The following is a 20,134-nucleotide window of genomic DNA, read 5'->3' on the forward strand; positions in this document are numbered from 1 at the left end:
TTGACCTGCCGATTCTGTAGCCTACATGGTTATCCATAACACAGTATAGCCACAACTTTACCACAAGCTGTAAATAAAGGAAACTTGTAGGGTTAAAAAGAGTTCTCAGGATGGTTTAATTCATTCTTATGTCTGTTCATATGCAGTTCCAGATACAGAAGATGTTGGCACCTTTGTTTGTATCCCTCAGTTTATATTTCCTTGCTTTTTTGTCCCAGATCACTACAAAAAGTGTTAGAAAGCAGTTTTATTCCATTAATGCCCATTGTGTGTTGAATAAGCTTGCTTGTCTGTTTGTGATTAAGGAAATCTGGTTCCCTGGGTGGGGAACATCCTGATTACCACACTGAAATAAGTCAGACAAGGCCTGCATCACATGTTGCAGGGGAGGATTGGGTCCTTCTACTTAGGAATAAAAAGATGCCCTTGGAAGTGGCCCTCTGGAGAAAGGTAATGCTGGTCATTCTTTTCTTTTTAGAACTTGGATGGGGAAGTCATTTTCAGACTCAGGGAACCAGGTAACCCTTTACGGTTCACATTTCTTCATACTGACTTGCTCTTGTCTCTTTCTGGGTTGGGGAAGCCCAATCCAGGTCACACTGGTAACCTGTCCTCCTCGTGCTCTGCTGTTGTCACCAACAGAAGTACATGAAAAGCACTTCCGAGAGAAAATGAAACTGAGGAGAAAACAAAGGGCTGAGGTGGAAATGAAGAAATGTGAGGAAAGTATAAGTAGAGGGGCGAGTTCCCCCAAGACAGCAGAAGAGGTGGAAGGAGAAAAAGATCAAGAAATCCTGTCTTCCATAAGTGAAGAAGTCCTGAGTCAGCCAGAAAGTTCTTTGCCAAGCAATGAGATGGATGAATCCAAAGAAGAATCTATTCAGGAGTTAGAGGAAATGCAAGTTCAAAGAGAAAGCTCCTTAAAATCATCCATGACCCAGGAAAATGTGACAGTCCCAGAGGAGGAAGAAGAGAAGGAGGAGAACGAGAAGGAGGAGGAGGAGGAGGAGGATCAAAAGGAAAAAGAGGAGACTTCGTCAATGGATGAGGCAGACCAGCAGAGTTGCTCTTGGGTATGGAGAAGTTTTGCTCTGTTCATTCCTGTATCCCTCATACAAGCTGGGGTCCTTCATGACCCAGTCTCCATAGAGGTGCATATAAAGAATTCCAAAGGTAATTATGACTTTTTAATTTTTGTCAACAGGGTTCCAATTTTTAACTCACAGCAATGTTTTATAAAAATTTCCCTTCCTCTCCTCACAGCCCGTCTTGCAACCTACCCTGGAGTCACCCTGCTACCCCATGGCTGTCCTCATCTTTTCCTGGTCCTTTCTCTTCCTCAGCTGTTCTTGATTGTATAGATCAATTTAGCCTTTCTAAACGGGAGCCTCCTGCTTCTGCCCAGCCTCACCATTCCTCCTCTCTTTACATTTCCTGGTTGCAGGACACAAACAACCCACAGCCATGCTACAGGGAGAACACTCCTTAGAGACCAGAGAAGTGACCCTAATATAATAAATCTTGCCCTCAACACACATTCAAACTCACAAAACAGTAACTTAAATTTCAAAATTATGAAATTGCAGAAGTTACTTTTTCTGTATTGCTTTGGGGCTTTGGTACATGAGGATTATATTTGATCCAGGATCCTGAATTCAAATGCCCACAGGACATTTGAGAAAAGAGGGCTGGAGACCAAGTGTAAAGTGATGAGGAGACTGCCATCCTTAGTCAGCTCTAGCCAACATTAACACGTGGGAATGCAGGCTCAGAATTGCCAGATCTTCTGATTTTTTAATAGAAACCAGAGATCTGAATCATGTGAGATTTCCCCATTTTAAGAGCACTAACTGGGTGGGAAATTTATGCAGGATTTGGCCCATAGGTCACCATCTACTTTTGATCCCAAGAAACTTGTGGTTGGGATCCCAGTGTCCATGTGATGATATCAAGGCTAAAGGCTTGTTACCTGCTTAGGCTGAATCCAAGGAAGAGAGTCTGGGGAAAATCTCCCACAAGGACATGGAGTCCTTTACAACCTCTAGTGGGAACACGTACTTTGTCTTCCTACCCCTGGAAGAAGAAGAAGAGAATCGCAAGAGGCCTCATTCCAGCCTGTCTGCCATCCTCGTCGACAACATTTCATATACCAAGTTCCAAGAACAAGTCATCATTCCATCCAGTCTAATTTTAGAAATTAAGAAACAGTGAGTAGGACAACCTTTTATTCTAATTTTTTGTCCTGGGTTTCATTAGCAAGGTGAAATACTGTAACAAAACATTAAACTAGGTTCATCTGGAAAAAGAAAAATATAGGTAACCGAGAGGAGGGCCAAGAAACCATCAACAACAACCAATGTCCTAGAATTTTTTTAATTCACTGATTTCTCTGTGAGGTGACACCCTTGGCCCACCCCAGAGGCCCTGTTGTCTTGGTCCTTGCCCATGAAAATCCATATTTGCCCTGCCCAGATGCTTTCTGGGTTCTAGTTCCTGACACATCTATAATTTTAGAGTTTCTTATTTTTTTAACTGTATAGATATAGAGGTATTAGTTATTTTGTTCTGATTAATAACACATTTATTGCAGAAAATAGAAAAAAGTACAAATAAGAATAGGAAATGACCCATAATCCTACCACTTAGAATTTACCTCCCCTAACTCCCAAGTTTCTGGGTCTTCGTGTTTGAGTTTGGATCAAACTGGCAAATGTGTGTTTGACTTTTGGGTGGTATGTCCCTTGCCTGCTGACTCTATAAGAGCTACAAGATCTAGAGAGCACCTGGCTAACCCACCTCCCATGTTTACACATGGGCAGGGGATGAGACAAGAAGAGAAGGAAAAACCAGCCCTTCTCAATCTCTCCTGCACCCTAGCATCATCTCTGAACTTTCCCCCTCACTGCTTACCCTGAAAATGTCTCTTTACTCCATCCTCATCCTTCTCCTCCCTCAGCCACAGGGCGTTGTCTATCTTCTCTCTATCCCATACCACAAAGCAGAACAAGAACAGCCAAAAGAGATTTTATTTATTGAGTTCTCAGTCTGTGCCAACAAGAATGTTATCATTTCAATATCTTTGAGTGAGGTCTACTCAAGATTTCTGAGATAGGAAATGGCTCGATCCAGGATGTGAATCCAGACTCTGTAATTCCAGAATCTTGTACCAGCCATTATGCTATTTGGCCTTGGGACTAACCAGAAAATACTTTATAATTGTCTGATGGGATTTGTGTGATGAAGCATGACATACAGAAAAGCATGGAAATTATATATGTTTAGTGGATGAATTATCCAAAGGGAACATACCAGTAATCAGTATTCACAAGAAAAAGGACATTACCCACTCCAGGAGCCTCCCTCACATGCTCATCCCAAGTCATTTCCCTTTCTTCCCCAAGGATAACCAACATTCTAACCTCTGAATTTTGTTTTCGAACTTAATTTAAATGGAATCTTTTATGCCTGGTTTCTTTCATTATGTTTGTAAGAGTCAAGGTACTCTTTAACATGGCTGTGGTTCATTTTTATGTCTGTGCAGTATTCCACTACAAATGCTATAACCCATTTTATTTATCCATTCTCCACTTGATGCACATTTGAGTTGTTTCCAATTTGTACATGGTAAACATATATGCATTTCTGTTGGGTATCTAACAGTGGAATTATTGGGTCATAGAGAATATCCATCTCTAGGAGATACCGCCAAAGAGTTATCAAAAGTGGTTTTAACAGTTTACACACACAGCAGCGTATGAGAGTTGCAGCTACAATACATCCTCACCAACACTTGGTGCTATCAGTGGTTTTTATCTTATCCATCTGGTGTGTACATACTGGTATTTCGCTGTGGTTTTTATGTGCGTTTTCCTGGCTATTTGGTTATCTCTTTAGTAAAGGGTCTGCTAAAAACTTTTGCCTATTTTTCTGGTGGATTGCCTGTCTTTCTTCCTTGTTAATTTATAGGAAGTTAATTACATAACCTAGATATGAGTCTTTTGTCAGAAAAATATATGATAAATGTTTATCCCCATTCTGTTCATGACTTTTTACTCTCTTAATGGTATCTTATGATGAGCAGAAGTTCTACATTATAATAAGGTTCAATCTATTAATTTTTGTCTTTATGGTTAGTTTGCTTTGTGTCCTATCTAAGAAATCTTTGCCTGCCCCAAGGTCATGAAAATACCTTCCTATGTGGTATAATAGAAATGTTGTTGTTTTAAATTTGGGCATTTCTATCTAAATTCCATCTAGAATGGGCTTTTGTTTGTTATGTGAGGTAGGAGTCAAGATGAACTTTTTCCCCAATGGATGTCCACTAGACCCAGGCCATTTACTGAGAAGACTGCCCTCTCCCCACTGTTCCACCATGCCTCTTTTGTCATAAATGTCTGTATGTATGGTGCTGTGTTGGACTCTCTATTCTATTCTATGGCTCTATGAGTCTATCCTTGTCCCACTCCCTCATACTGCCTTGACTACTGTGGCTTTATAATACAAATTCTCCAACTTTGTTTTTCTTCAAGATTGTCTTCATTCTTCTTGGCCCTTGGTATTTCTATATAAATTTTGAAATCAGCTTATCAGTTTCCACAAAAAAGATGTCTGCTGAGCTATTCTATTGTGATTGTTATTGAATGTATAGATCTATTGGGGGAGAAGTGACATCTTTTTTTTTTTTAAGATTTATTTATTCCCCCCCTTGCAGCTTGTTTTTTGCTGTCTGTTCTCTGTGTCCATTTGCTGTGTGTTTTCTTTTTTTTTCTGTGTCTGCTTTTCTCTCTTTTGTTGCATCATCTTGCTGTGTCAGCTCTCCGCAGCACACAGGCAGTCAGCTCTCCATGGTGCGCGGGCCAGCTTGCCTTCACAAGGAGGCCCTAGGACACGAACCCACCATCATGGCAACAAAATAAACAAAACAAATTTTAAAAGGAAGAAATGGTAAACTAGGAACAAATATACCTCCTAGAAATTGACAAGCAAAAGAGCAGCCACACAATAGAAAACTAGACAAAACATTAATGAACAATTGAAAGAAAAAGGAATACAAATAGCCTCAAACACATCAAAATATGCTCACTATCAGTCATAGTTTGGTACAATTATCAAATCCAAAAGTTTGACAATACAATGGGGCTGTTGAGAAATAGGAACTTTTTTCATTGCTGGCAGAAATACAAATTGCCTTCTAATGGAGGCCATTCATCATATCTATCAAAATTATAAATGTATTTACCCTTTGATTCAGCAATTCCAACTGAATTGAGGTAGAAACACCTCTCCACTTGACACATGTACAGGTTATTGATTGCAGACTTTTTTTGCAAGAGCAAAAGTTGGGAAACCCAGTTTCCCCCAGGAGGGTCAGGTTGAATGAATGATGAAAATACAATGTGGTTGGGGAAAATAGGAGTGAAATGAGGAAGCTCTTTCTTCCTCTTGTGGAAGGACCTCTTGCTGGTCCTGATTGTTAGAAAAGCTGACCCCTCTGGTCTCTCTCCCTCAGACTTCGGGCTGGCTTTTTCGAGCACCTGGAGAAATGGTTTGACCAGTGTACCATCAATTCCCGGGTCTTTGTGGCCTCCAAGATTGAGGAGGTGGATTCAGAACTGGAGCTGCGTTTGTACCTGCACAAGCCAAGAGCCCAGTGCATTGAAAGAGATGTCCACAACGTCAGGGCAGGTACACACCCCGCTGGGGGCCCCAGATCCTCCCACAGGGTTTGCACCAGAGTGTCTCCACATTGATGGGCTGCTCTCTTTACATCACGCATAGCATTTAGCACATGGTCATTAAACTGTGAAGATGCCTCTGGGGCTTCACACCCTCCAGGCTTGCTGAGAAATGTGGTACTCAGAATCCACATTCCAGAATATTTTAAAAGAAACAAGGGTCTCATATGCTGGAATGAAGAGTGTTTTAGCTCCAAGGACCCCAGATCTGCTAACGGACCCATCTGCACAGTGGGTGCTCAGAGGCGAGCCTGTAGCTTGGGTTGGAACTGTCAAGTTCACCCTCTCTTACTAAGGGACTCTGGACAACTTACTTAACCTCTCTGATCCTCATTCACCTACCAAAGTATGTGGGGCAGACAATAAACCCTCCTGGGATTGATACAGTGAGGAATCCAAGAGGACCTTGTGCAAGATGGAACCTCCACAAATGGAAGCCATTATTTTCCATTTATGCTCCATGATCCTTAGAAAGATGTGCCATTTTTCTTAGACAGTGAGCTCCATTTTTGTGGATGGGAGGCACGATCTTAATTGGAACTATCAATGATGGCTGTCATTTTTTTCCCTTTCATCATACTCACATTTCAGTCTCCATGATAGTCCTTTCGAGCTGTTGGAGATCTCTCACAGCATCCCATCTGACTTTTCTATTACCTGCAGCAGTGAAAGCAATGTGCAATCAGATAACCAGGCCCTGAATCCCAATCCCACCCCATCCCCAACTAGCTCTGTGACCTTGGACAAGGTGCTTCATTTTGCAGACCTTATTGTCCCCATCTGGAAAATGTGAGCATTGAATGTGCTGAGGTATGTGTGTACCAAGTAGGTGCTCCCTGAAGGTTGGTTCCCTTCCCAGAGTTCCACTACTCATTTTGAGCAGAGCCTCTTGAGGCCTCATTCCTTTTGCCCCTCCCTAGAAAGTTCATGAGAATTCTGGCCCATTGAAAATGAATATTCACTGATAGAAAGGAGTGAGATCCAGACTGCCCAGCCTGGTGCTTGTTGTTATCCCTGCAGCCTCTCTGCCCTGGATCTCAACCCTCCCCCACAGCTCCCTTCCCATGGCCTCCCCAGGGGACTCTCCATCTGCCTGGCTGTGTTCCCTCCTGATGCAAGCAGAATTTCTTCAACCACAGGGAGCTCTCTACCCACAGTTGGGCAGAGCTTCCTCTCCAATGGGATACCCTGGTGTAGGCTCAGTTTGGCCAGGAATATCCATGCCATTCCCAGGCCAAAATCTTGGCAAGGGCAGTGGTGGCAGGATCAGGGACCCTCTACCCTGCAGCAGCTGGTCACTGTTCCAGGAAACCAAGTCCTTGGGTGATTCAGGACTCCAAGAAACCCAGCTCCCTTCACCTGTTTTCAGCTGAGCTCTTGTTTCATCAAGAGCGGATCGACAGGCACTGTGCTGGGGTGAGCGAGATGCTGAAGAAGGAAAGGATGATGTTCTGCCAGTTCCAAGAAGAGCAAAACACAAGGAGCAAAAACTTCCGCCGCAAGATTTATGACATGGAGCACATTTTCCTGAATGCCACAAGGAGTCACAAGTAAGAGACCTGGGAGTCTGGATCCCCGCAGCATGGGTCTAGAATTCCAGGTAGGCTGTGCTTTCCAGGGACCAGTTGCTCCCAATGGACAAAGTAGCAGAGTGTTCCAGGTGCCACGAGGAGGAGAGTGAACTCCTATGTGATGTGTGCCTTTCCCCAGGGGTCTGTCTGAAATCACCCCCCAGATTCCAAGATGATTATCTTTAGCAAACCTATGGGGCAGGCCTCTGGGGAGAACCAAGGGAAAGTCCAAACAATCTGCCTTTCAGAGGCTGTGAGGTAAACCAGGTGAGTAAGCAGCCAGGAAAGAGATCAGGGTTCAAATAGCCAGGGTACAAGGGTATAAACAGCTTGCCCTGAAAGGTCAATGGTGCGAGAGAATACACCCCATCAGGGGAAATCAGGATGTGGCATATGAAAGACCACTTGGTGTGGGAAGAAGACAGGTGAGAAGGGTGCAGAATTTTCCTATCAGAGAAGGAGCACTGGCAATGTTCAAGGTAGGGCTACGCTCACAGTAGATCAAGGGGGTCCAGGGAGGCCATTTAGGGAATTGAGTTGGAGGGACTTGAGTGTCCATGGGGAATCAGCCAGGTAAGGCATGGGGAGCCCTCACAGGTGTCTCTGCAGCATCAGGTACAGCCTGTTAGGTAGGCTTCGTCATGAAGTGGGAGGTGCCAGGATACTGTTTTAGGAGAGAGCACCTGGGTTGCAGGTGCCATGTTGGCAGAGTTGAAGAGAAGGCATGTTGGAGGAAGGACAGAGATCTAGTAGAATGTAGGGATTCTTTTACAGATTTGGTGGTAGGGGCCAGAGATGCTCTCTGATCCAGCATGCTGAGAGTTGCCTTATCCTACACAGTGCCAGTCTTTCAGGCTTCCTTCTAATGCCCTTCTCTCTATCCAGAGAGGCCAGGTTGTGGTTCTGGTGGCCCCACCACTGGTGGTGTGTGGAGCTGAAGCAGCCTGGGGAGGGGGCCTCTCAGGCCCACCCACATCACCATCCTTGTGTTGTAGAATTTGATAGAGGTTCAATTATTTGCGTATAGAGAGGCCAGGAATGATTTTGAGAGGGAAAAATGGTTTATTGATGGCCGGCCAGACTTGGGAGCTTTCTGTTTCAATCCCGAGCCCCGAACAAGACTTTCGAGAGCCCCGAACAAGACTTTCGAGTTCCGTTTATACAGAGAGGAAAGGTTAAATGGTCCCTTTGTTTCAGTTCTCAATAGGCTTGAATTAGCATATATATCTTCCACATCTTAGGTAAGCTTTTAGCATATTTTCTTTGCATTTCCCCTGAATACTTAAAGTTTATAGACCTTGCATTGTTAAACTGTTTCCTGGGACTGGAGTTGTTGCCATGGTCACCAAGGACAGGACTGCAGCCTCTTACCATCTCACACCCATAAGCCAGACAGCTTAGGTTATCTCTGAAGAGACAAAGAGCCTCCCACCCATAGTCCACATCACTTGCTCTCCTGTACTTTGCAGGCTGGTTGTTCTCAGCAGCACACTGCAGCGGGAGCTGCTCAGCTATGTGGATGTCATCCAGGTGTCCCTGCGCAGTTTCCGGCAGTACTTGGAGGAGAATTTGAGCAAGCTCCGTTATACCAACGTCGAGTTTGTCAAGAACTGCAAGTGAGAACCAGTATCCGGGGGCACATTTCTCTGTAGAAAGGTGGTCTTGTTTCCCTTTTATTTTTTGCCCTAATGGTCTTAACTCATTTGTAAATGAAAATAATCCTAGGTTTAGTCTTTGATGTTTGTGACAGGCTATATTCATTTTTTAAAGTTATATTATTTTTAAAATCACAAATCTTATACTCATTGCAGCATAATCAAACATGGAAGTATACAAAGTAAAAAGTAGAAGCCCTTCCAAATGCATTCTCTAAGCATGTGTTCTGTGGGCCCATATATATGTGTACCTAAACAAAAAAATGTTAGTTTTCCCAAGAAATGGAATCTTAGTACACATGCTCACCAACAACAATTCATGGTAGACACCTTCTATGTCAGTATCCAAAAATATCACATTTGTTTTAAAAATCATTGAAAATTTTCTGATTATAAAAATAATATGCTCTGCCTGGAAGAGCCTGCACCTACACCTGGGGATATGTATTCTGTTACTTTCTCTCATTTCTTTTCTTTTCTCTCATTTTCTCAATAAACTACTGGCCTACCTAAAAAATTTAAAAAATTGTACATGGAGACCCTCCCTGATCAAGAGGGCAGAGTAAGACACTACAGGTTTCCATCCCTCTATAGATACTTTGAACCACCAGCAAGAACTATCATAAACATCTTTCTAAAAGCTCCAGAAAACAGTTAATGGCTGACCCTCCTTCATCCCCTTACTGGTACTATGAGGAGCAGGCTGCTCTCCCAGTGCAAATACTGCGTCATAGACCTGGAGGGAGCAGAGTAACCCTCATGCACATACTGGAAGCATGTATGCTTGGCCCAGTTTGTCTGGTGTTGTCTGAGAGACTTGCTGACCTGGAACTTGACCTGCAGGTGGAAGGCTGCTCACTGAGCTCTCCTACAGAATACAGTGGGAGAGCAGTTAAGAGGAAGCTGTTTCCTGGAGAAGAGGAGACATTTGTATCTGTGTAAATGTGGTAATTCCTAGGTGTACACATATGCATGCTGACAACAAGAGGCAAGTCCAGCTTTGGCCAGGAGCTATTTTCCAAATTCATTGTATGGATAAGCCCTGAAGGAGAGCATAAGTCAGTCAATCTACAAACACTGGAAGGATGTTTTCTTTTTTCCCCTTCTTCTTTTTCTTTTCTTTATTATTTTTTTGGTTAGCTCTTGGAGGTCAAGGTAAAGTCTAACACTAGCCGCATACAAGATATAGGAACAGATGCCTCAGAGTCTAAATTCCAGTGATAATATACTAAAATATCAAAATGTCTAGGCTTCAACAAAAGATTACAAAAAAACATTCAAAGAAACAGGAAATGAAGACCCAGGCAAAGGAGATTAAAGAAACTATCAGGAAGCGATGTGGCCCAAGTGATTGAGCTCCTGTCTACCATAAGGGAGGTCCAAGGTTTGATTCTCAGGGCCTCCTAGTGAAGGCAAACTGGCCCGAGCAAAGAGATGACACAGCAAGATGGTGCAACAAAAAGAGACACAGAGGAGAGACAATAAGAGATGCAGCAGACTAGGGAGCTGAGGTGCGCAAGAGATTTAGCACCTCTTTCCCACTCCAGAAGGTCCCAGAATCAGTTCCGGTGCCACCTAAAGAGAAAACAAGCAGAAACAGAAGAACACACAGTGAATGGACACAGAGAGCAGAAAATGGCAGGGGGGCAGGGGGAATAAATAAATCTTTGGAAAAAAAAAAGAGAAACTATCAATGAGGAGGATCAGACCTGGGGCATTCCAGACAGACTTCAAAAAAATAGTTCTAAATATGCTCAAAACACTAAAGGAAATCATGGACAAAGAACTAAAGGAAATCAGGAAAACATAATAGATGAACAGAAATAGACTGTCAATAGAGAGAAATTTTGAAGAGGACCCAAACAGCGCTATAGATCATAGTAATAAAAACTTAAAATTCCTTTGAGGAGTTCAGCAACAGATTGGAACTGGCAGAAGAAAGAATCCATGAACTGAAGATAAAAGAAGTGCAATCATCAGTCTGAGGAAGAGAAAGATGAAAGAATGAAGAAACGTGAACAGAGCCTGAGGAACCCTTGGAACACCATCAAGATGCCAATATATGCATTGAGGGAGTGTCAGAAGAAGAAAGAACAAAGCAGAGAGAATAGTCAAAGAAATAATGGCTGAAAACTTCCCAAATTTAATAAAAGAGATAAATATATATATCCAAGATGCTCAACGAACTCCAAACAGGATAAACATAAGTAGAATTTACACCACACCATGTTATACTCAAACTGTCACATCCCAGGACGCAGATGTGGTTCAAGCATTTGGGTGCCCACCTACCATAGGGGAGGCCCTGGGTTTGGTTCCTAGTGCATCCTAGAGAAGACAAGCAAGACAACAAGCTGCATGATGGGCTGGCACAGTGAGCTGATGCAACAGGATAATATAACAAGAAGATGCAAAGAAGAAACACAATGAGAGACACAACAAAGCAGGGAGCAGATGTGGCTGAAGCGATTGAGTGCCTCTCTCCCACATGGGAGGTCCCAGGTTCAGTTCCCAGTGCCTCTAAAGAGAAGACAAGCAGACAGCAAGCACAAACAACAGTGGCGGGGGTTGGGGGGAAATAAATAAAATAAATCTTAAACACATACACACACAACTCCTAGAGCAGAGTTTCTCAACATCATCACTATTTAAAAAAAAAAAGCAAACAACTGTCACATGCCAAAAATAGAGAATTCTGAAAGCTGCAAGAGAGAAGTAACATGTCATATATGAGGGAACCTTATTAAGATTAAGAGCTAATTTCTCATCTGAGACCATGGGAATAAGAAGGCAATTGGAAGAAATATTTATAGTGCTGAAAGCAAAACATTGTCAATCAAAAGTTCTGTATCCAGAAAAATGGTCTTTAAAAAATACGTGAAGGATTAAGATATTCCCAGACAAACCAAAGCTGAGAGACTTTGTCTCCACTAGATCAGCCTTGCAAGAAATACTAAATGAATTTCTGCAAGTTGAAGGGAACAGACCCTAGGCAATTGACTAAAGCCACATAAAGAAATAAAAGTCTCCACACAAAGAAATAAAGATCCCCCATTTCTACAGGATCTAAAAGGCAAATGCATAAAACGTAATAATAAATGAATGTTTTGGACTCATAATGTATAAATATATAATTTATGATGAACTACATAAAGGTGGTGGAACAGAAGGGGTATAGGAACATAGTTTATGTATGCTCTTAAATTTGTAAGTTGGTATCACATGAGATTGTTAAAGAGGTAGGATGTTAAATTTATGTCCCATGGTAACACGAAGAAAATATAAGAGAATATGCAAACTCATAGAGACAGAAAGTAGAGTACAGGTTATGGGGACAGAGCAGGCAATGGGGAGTTAATGGAAAATGAACATAGGGCTTCTGTTTGGGGTGAAGGGAAAATTCTAGTACTGGATGGTGGTAAGGGTACTGCAACATTGTGAATGTGATCAACCCCCCTGAATGGTATGCTTGGGAGGGGTTGAGATGTGAAGATCTATGATGTACATATATTTCCACAACTTTAAAAAAAGAAAGAGAAACTAAAGAAATCAATGAAAATTAATTGCAATATGTGGGAAACGGACTTGGTGCAGTGGTTAGAGCATCCGCCTACCACATGGGAGGTCTGCAGTTCAAACCCCGGGCCTCCTTGATCCATCTGGAGCTGGGCCATGCGCAGTGCTGATGCGTGCAAGGAGTGCCCTGCCACACAGGGGTGTCCCCCGCATAGGGGAGCCCCACCGCGCAAGGAGTGCGCCCCAGTAAGGAGAGCTGCCCAGCGCAAAAGAAAGTGCAGCCTGTCTAAGAATGGCGCCACCCACATGGAGAGCTGACATGACAAGATGACGCAACAAAAAGAAACACAGATTCCTGTGCCGCTGACAACAACAGAAGCAGACAAAGAAACAAGACACAGCAAATAGACACAGAGAACAGACAACCGGGGTGGTGGGGTGGTGGGGTGGTGGGGGGAGGGGAGAGAAATAAATAAACATATCTTTTTTTAAAAAGTGTTTAATTTTAAAAATATTGCAATATGCGTTACTGGATGGGATCTAAGAATGAAAGAGAAAAACCTCAAAAGGACATTATTGGTACTAAGGAATTTAGAATATAGAATGTAAGCTTTATATCAAAATTAAATTTCTGAAACTTAACGGGCACTTAAGGTGACTACATAAGTGAATATCCTTGTTCATAGAAAATGTACATGGAAGAATTATGTGTTCAAGAGGTATGGTGGGAAAACGGACTTTGGCCTAGTGGTTAGAGCGTCCGTCTACCACATGGGAGGTCCGCAGTTCAAGCCCCGGGCCTCCTTGACCCGTGTGGAGCTGGCCCATGCACAGTGCTGATGCGCGCAAGGAGTGCCGTGCCATGCAAGGGTGTCCCCCGCGTGGGGGAGCCCCACGTGCAAGGAGTGCACCCATAAGGAGAGCCGCCCAGCGCGAAGGAGGGAGCAGCCTTGCCGAGGAATGGCACCGCCCACACTTCCCATGCCGCTGACGACAACAGAAGCGGACAAAGAAACAAGACGCAGCAAATGGACACAGAGAACAGACAACCGGGGGAGGGGAGGGGAATTAAATAAATAAAAATAAATCTTTAAAAAAAAAAAAAAGAGGTATGGTGTGTGCATCCTGCTCTCAAATGTTCATAAAATAGATAGATAGACAGACAGACAGAAAGACAGACAGTGGCCAAGGCAAAATGTTGATATTGATGAATCTTGGTGGTGGGGTGGAGATATGTTGGAATTCTCTGTATGGGATCTGTATTGTGCTTGCAACTTTCCTGTAAGTTTGAAATGGTTTCAAATTTAAAAGTTTAAAAAATACATGAGGGAGCAGTGGTTGAGTGCCTACTTTCTATGTACAAGGGCACAGGTTCAATCCCCAGTACCTCCTAAAACAATAAATAAATAAATGCATGATTTTTGTAGAAATTTTTGGAACGTAATGAAAACTAGAACTATAATTTGACATGTATTAAGCATCTCACTCTATCCTTTATATCGCTGCAACACTCTCAAATTTAGCCTCATACTACATAATTTCTTCAGTTCATCCTTCTTATTCATGGCTTAGCTTTTTAACTGTGTTTAATTTCTTGATAAATACATTCCTTGAGTTTTTAACTTTAGCTATTACATTACATTTGATTTTTTTAAAAACTGTTCACTGAAAATATTTTCAAGTTTCTCTTTTATTTCTTTAAAGATGTTTAACCTAGTTATTTTCTGTTTTGTAGTATGTCTGATAATTCTAACATCTGAGGTCTTTGTGGGTCTGTTTCTGCTCTCTCTTGTTTCTGTTGGTTCTCAATCAATGGCATCTTATTTCCTTGTGACTTTTTCCCCATGAGCTACTCATTTTGTTTGGAATTTTTCTGTGGGATTCTTTGATGCCTGGACTGAGATTGAATTCATCCAAAGGGCATTCTTATCTGCCTCTGCCTGGAAACTGGGTGCAGGCAGGGGGGATTTAAAATTCTCTGCTTGATTTTTGGATCACCCAGGAGAACATGAATTCAGTTTGCAAATAAGTATGAAGGACAATTTTTTATTATGAATTCTCAGGTGAGAGATTTCTTTCTGTCCCTCCTGCCTTTGGATCCAAACAGATCAATTTCCTTGTTGTCTGGTGGTGTTTATTTCTCTTTCATTCCTTTGGAATCCAACTTTACACCATCCTCCTCTACATGTTCAGTCATTAAGACTGAACCTCAAAGTCTTTAGGGCAAAAAGTCAGTTTTAGCACCCACTCTCATTCCAATATTACATTTCATCTGGGATCTCTGCAGAATTTTTACCTTCATGCAGAGCAGAGAAAACTATTATTACTTTTAATTTGATCCAGCATTGTATTTGCTTCAGTTGTCTGTCAGGATATATAATCTAACAAACTGACAGAAATGGAAACTATATCATTTATTTATTCATGCTCCTACATGCACCCATTTTTCCATGTTATCATAATTTTAATCTAAATAAAATCTTGATGACCATAGTACCTCAAGACAGGTGAGAAGGTTCAGATCTGAACAGTGGTATTTATTTCTCCCAACTTATTTTCAGATTATTTTCAGAGGGAGGCAACTTTTCTTCTGAAGAAATCAACTTACTGTGTAATCGACTGGAGAAGGAAGCTGCCCGGATAGAGTTAGTTGAAAATTTAATCATGATGAACATGGAAAAGATGGAGAGCGAGTACCTGGACCAGGTGGGTGAGCACCACCCCCAGTCCTCCAGCCAGGTCCCAGAACACTCAGTCCCCAGGTAGTTAGCCCTTTCCAGTACGTGAGAGGAGGGTCAAATCTCTTTTCCACCATTAATTAAACATCTCCATTCCAACTCCCAAAGCACAAAAATTCCAGATTAAGCCACTCTTCTTTACTTTTGATCTTTCTCTACAGGCCACTGATGTCATCAATAAGTTTGAAAGTAAATTCCATCACCTGTCTGTGGACCTCATTTTCATAGAGAAAATCCAGCGGTTGCTGACAAATCTTCAAGTGAACATCAAGTGTGAGGTAGGGCAGATTCATTCTTCATCCTGGGGATATTTTTCACATACCACCTGCAAGCCAAGCACTGTCCCAGGTACTGGGAATACTGAGAGATCTCTGCCCCCTGGCACTTGCAAACCAGCTGGGAAGACAGTGGTTAAATCATAGTAGTCACTAACATTCGTCAAGTTACTGTGCACCGTGCATCATGCTAACTGGCTTTTTTTTTTTTAAGAGTTATTATTTATTTATTTATTTCTCTCCCCTTCCCTCCCATTATCTGCTCTCTGTGTCCAGTCACTGTGTGTTCTGCATCCGCTTGCATTATCTGGCAGCACTGGGAAATTGTGTCTCTTTTTTGTTGTCTTATAGCTACATCAGCTCTCCACATGTGCAGCACCTCTCTTGGGCAGGCTGCACTTTTTTTCATGCAGTATGGCTCTCCTTGCAGGGTGCACTCCTTGCACGTGGGCACCCCTACACGGGGGTGCCCCCGCATAGCACAGCACTCCTTGCGCAAGGCAGCACTGTGCATGGGCCAGCTCACCACACAGGTCAGGAGGCCCTGGGGATCAAACCCTGGACCCTCTATATGGTAGACGGACATTCTATCAGTTGAGCCATGTCTGCTTCCCTGGCATATTTTGATTAGCTGTGTTAGACCTCACAAGAAGCATATGAGGCAAGTACTACTTTTATTCCAGGTCTGGGCCATCTGCCCAGCTCACTGCACAATTCAGGAAACAGTGTTTGAGGACACAGAGGGTATAGGATGAGCAGAAATGTGCAGGGCACTCCTGCTCTCCAGGCTTTATGGTCTCCCTGGAGAGGCAGATGCAGTCAAATGAAAGAAGGGTTTGCTAAGGTCTCAGACTTTAGAGTCAGTCAGAGAAATGTGGAATCTAGTCCCAGGGGTGCAGCCTCCTGCCCTGTGGTCTCAAGCAACCTTTCAGTTTGCTGATAGACCTCTGTTTCCTCATCTGTGAAAAGAGAATCATAAAACTAGCTTAGAAGCCTGTTGCACGAATATATGGACTAGAATGTGCTAAGCTCTTGGCACAGTCTCTGGTTCATAGTGAATCCCCAGTAAATGCTTATATGGAGATCCAAGCGATTTGCCTGGCAGAGGAGCCATCAGTCATTCCAGGAGAAGGAGGGGAAGGAAAAAGGGGGGAAGGGATGAAGAGCGGGTTGGGGAAGGGAGTAAAGGAAAGAGGAGGAGGAAAGGTAGCTTCATGGAGAGAGGCAAAAGTTCCAGCACATGTCCTTCCCCCCTTGTTTAAGGAGCACATTCCTGATTGCCCTCCAGCTGCAGCTGTCACAGATTCCTTTTGCAATGCCTCTCTGAGCTGACATTTTGGATTAAATAATATCCAGTCGTTTTTTAATATACTAAAGCTATGATAAAACACATTTTCATTGTCGAAAATTTTGAAAATATTGAACATATACAAAAAGTGGATATCAGAATTTCTGGACAAGCCAAGATGGTGACGTAAGGTGTTCCAGGGTATCATTCCCACACGGATCTTTGAACAGCTAGCACAAACTGGCAGACTCATCTTCCTTAAAACTCCAGAATACAGTTAAAGGGTTGCAATAACAGGGCAAGAGCCAAATCAAGAAAAAGCAGCTTGAAAAAAGGTAGGCAAACTTTGTAGTGCCCTTGCTAGCCCCTCCCTTAATCCCTCCCCAACACAGTGTGGAGCCAGCACAGAGTAACCCCTATTTGCATATTGGGGTGCCTGTATGTCAGTGCCTATCCACTATAGGTGGAGGCCTAAAAGACCAAGCTAAGAAATCTGTCTCGGGCTCTCCCTCACACAATTTGTTCTGAAGGCAGATAGCGGCTTGCAGACAGCTAAAGCAATGAAATAATTAAGTTGCTGCAGCTTGGGACAAAGAATTACATGCATTAAGTCATTCAATAGAGCACCAAGGATGGGGTGAAATTCTTTTTCGAAAGGAGCAGAGGAGGCATTCGAATTCCTATAAACTGGAAATTCCTGAGGCCACGAGCAAGTATCAGACCAGGACAAGAAGCCGGCTCCATATAGGCTCAAATAAGATAGAGAGGACCCTGAATTTCTTATTCAGCCCAGGCTGATCTTCTTGATAGGAAGGCTAGGTTCTAGAGGAACCAAAGAAGAGCCAATTTAAGTGGGTTTTTTTTCTTCCTTTGTATAGTCTGTTTATGTTAGCTACTGGCACTCAAGGAACTCCCTGACATATCACTAGCTGGATATCAACTTAAGGAACAGACAACCCAGAGTTGAAATCCCAGGGTTAACACTTTACAATATTAAAAGGACAAAAAAATATATTACAAGACAAAGAAACAGGAAATGATGGCCTGGCCAAAAGAACAAGATAAAAATCCAGAAACCAGTGATGAAGAGAACCTGACTTTGGGTATACTGGACAAAGACTTTTTTTAAAAACAATCCTCAATATGCTCAAAGAAACGTGCCCAGACACATAATAATCATACTCTCCAATGCCAAGGACAGAGAGAGTTCTGAAAGCTGCAAAGGAAGAGCAATAAGTTAGATACAAGAGAATCCCAATAAGATTAAGTGCTGATTTCTCATCAGAAGCCATGAAGGCATTGAGATGCAATATTTAGTGTGTTGAAAGAGAACAATTGGTTACCAAAAATTTTACATCTGGTGAGACATTCTTTCAAAAATGAGGGTGAGATTGAGATATTCCCAGTTAAACAAAAACTGAGGGAGTTCATCACCATGAAACCTGCCGTATAAGGAATGCTAAAGGCAGTTCACACTAAAAATAAAGGGCACTAGACATTGGATTGAAATGGCATGAAGAAATAAAGACCTCCAGTAAAGGTAACCATATAGATAATGGTAAACGTCAGTACTATGATATTGTATTTTTTGGTATGTAACTCCACTTTTTACTTCTTGCAGGTTCTCAAGTGCAAATGCATTAAAAATAATGATAAATCTATAGTTTTGACATACAATGTAAAAAGATATCATTTATAGCAAGGAAAACAAAAAGGCAGGGGGATGGAGGTATATAGGGAAAATGTATGTGTTTGCTATTGAAGTTAAGATAATTTAACCAAATGTGATATTATACATATCGGATGTTAAATTTTAGACCCATGGTAACCACAAGGAAAATAAATGAAAAATATGTATAGAAAGAAATGAGAAGGGTCTCAAAATGGCATAATACAATAAGTCAAATAAATAGCAAGTGGGTATTAGAAGAATTATGTTAAAAACAGTATAAAGACTTACAAAGACAAAATAGAAAAATGACAAAACAAAGTCCTGCATTATCAGTAGTTACTTTAAATGTAAACAGATTAAACTCTCTAGTCAAAGGGTATAGATTGGCAGAATGGATTTTTTAAAAAACATGACCCAACTATATGCTCTCTATAAGAGACTCACTCTAAATTCAAAGATACAAGTAGGTTGAAAGTCAAAGGATGGAAAAAAATATACATACATCACAAATAATAAAAGAGAGCTGGGGTAGCTATACTAATATCAGATAAAATAGACTTTAAGTCAAAAACTATTAAGTGCTACTGTGACAGTTTGAATTTAGTGAATTGAAAAAAAAAAAAATTATGCTTTTGAAGTAATCCATTCCTGTGAGTGTAGAGCCCTTTTGATTGGACTATGTCACTGAGACGTGACACAAGTTGGGTTTCCAGCCTTTTGTTAGGCCTTATATAAACAGAGACACATAGGAAGAGTCACACAGGAAAAGGGAGTTCTGCCATTTTGGCCCAGCCATGTAAAAGAGAGGACTCCAGGTTTGCCTACAGCTGCAGAAAGGCAGATAAGCCTGCGAGGCTGAGAGACGTCCTGGAGTCTAGCATCAGCAGAGCACAGAGGCACTGAAAGAGGCCCCCAAGAGGCCTGGCCAAGGAGCAGCTCAAGGCTGAGGAGATGATCCCTGCCATATGCCTGACCACCATGTGGCAGGACGTCAGGACCACCAATAGCTGACTTTGTGAGAAAGCATCTCTGATGGCACCTTGATTTGTCATTTCACAGCCTCAGAACTGTATACCCCAAATAAAATCTGCCTTATAAAAGCCAACCCATTTCTGATACTTTGCATTAGCAGCCCTTTGTCAAACTAAGGAACAAAGAAGTATATATATCATTATATACTGAAAAAGGGGTCAATTCAATCAGAAGATATAAACAGTAGAAGACTTCAATACACAATTTAAGTAATGGATAAAACATCTAGATAAGACATGAAGGAATTAGAAGACTTGAAGGATGCTATAAACCAAAGAGACCCTAACAGATACATATAAAACACTTCACCAGGCAGCAGCAGACTACACACTAGTGCACATGGATGATTCTCCAGGATAGACCAAACATTAAGTCACAAAACAGTCTCAAAATCAAACATTTTGAAATTGTGCAACATTTCTTCTCGGACTATAATGGAATGAAGCTAGAAATCGATAACAGGGAGAACTGTACAATTCACAAAGATGTGGAAATTACACAACATACTCTTTTTTTTAAACTTTAAGAAGTATTTATTTAAATATAAAGTACATGAAGTAGACTGTAGGCTTTAATGGCTTCAGAAACCAACCTTTAAAAAAAATAAAGACAAATTAAAAAAAAAAAGAAACCAACCTTTGATTCTAAGCAT

At 41.9% G+C, this 20,134-nt stretch overlaps 1 protein-coding gene across 1 annotated transcript in view; it reads left to right on the forward strand.

Moving 5' to 3' along the window:
* LOC101414066 (coiled-coil domain-containing protein 180-like) overlaps positions 1–20,134 on the forward strand; it is an 85,782-nt gene that overhangs the window by 37,248 nt on the left and 28,400 nt on the right. The window contains 8 exon segments of the mRNA XM_058302126.2: positions 479–518; positions 643–1,073; positions 1,978–2,207; positions 5,510–5,685; positions 7,105–7,285; positions 8,776–8,922; positions 15,039–15,183; positions 15,377–15,493. Of these exon segments, the coding sequence (XP_058158109.1) occupies positions 479–518; positions 643–1,073; positions 1,978–2,207; positions 5,510–5,685; positions 7,105–7,285; positions 8,776–8,922; positions 15,039–15,183; positions 15,377–15,493 (1,467 nt within the window).

This window comes from Dasypus novemcinctus, chromosome 8, assembly GCF_030445035.2.
Source record: "Dasypus novemcinctus isolate mDasNov1 chromosome 8, mDasNov1.1.hap2, whole genome shotgun sequence".
NCBI classification, from domain to species: domain Eukaryota; kingdom Metazoa; phylum Chordata; class Mammalia; order Cingulata; family Dasypodidae; genus Dasypus; species Dasypus novemcinctus.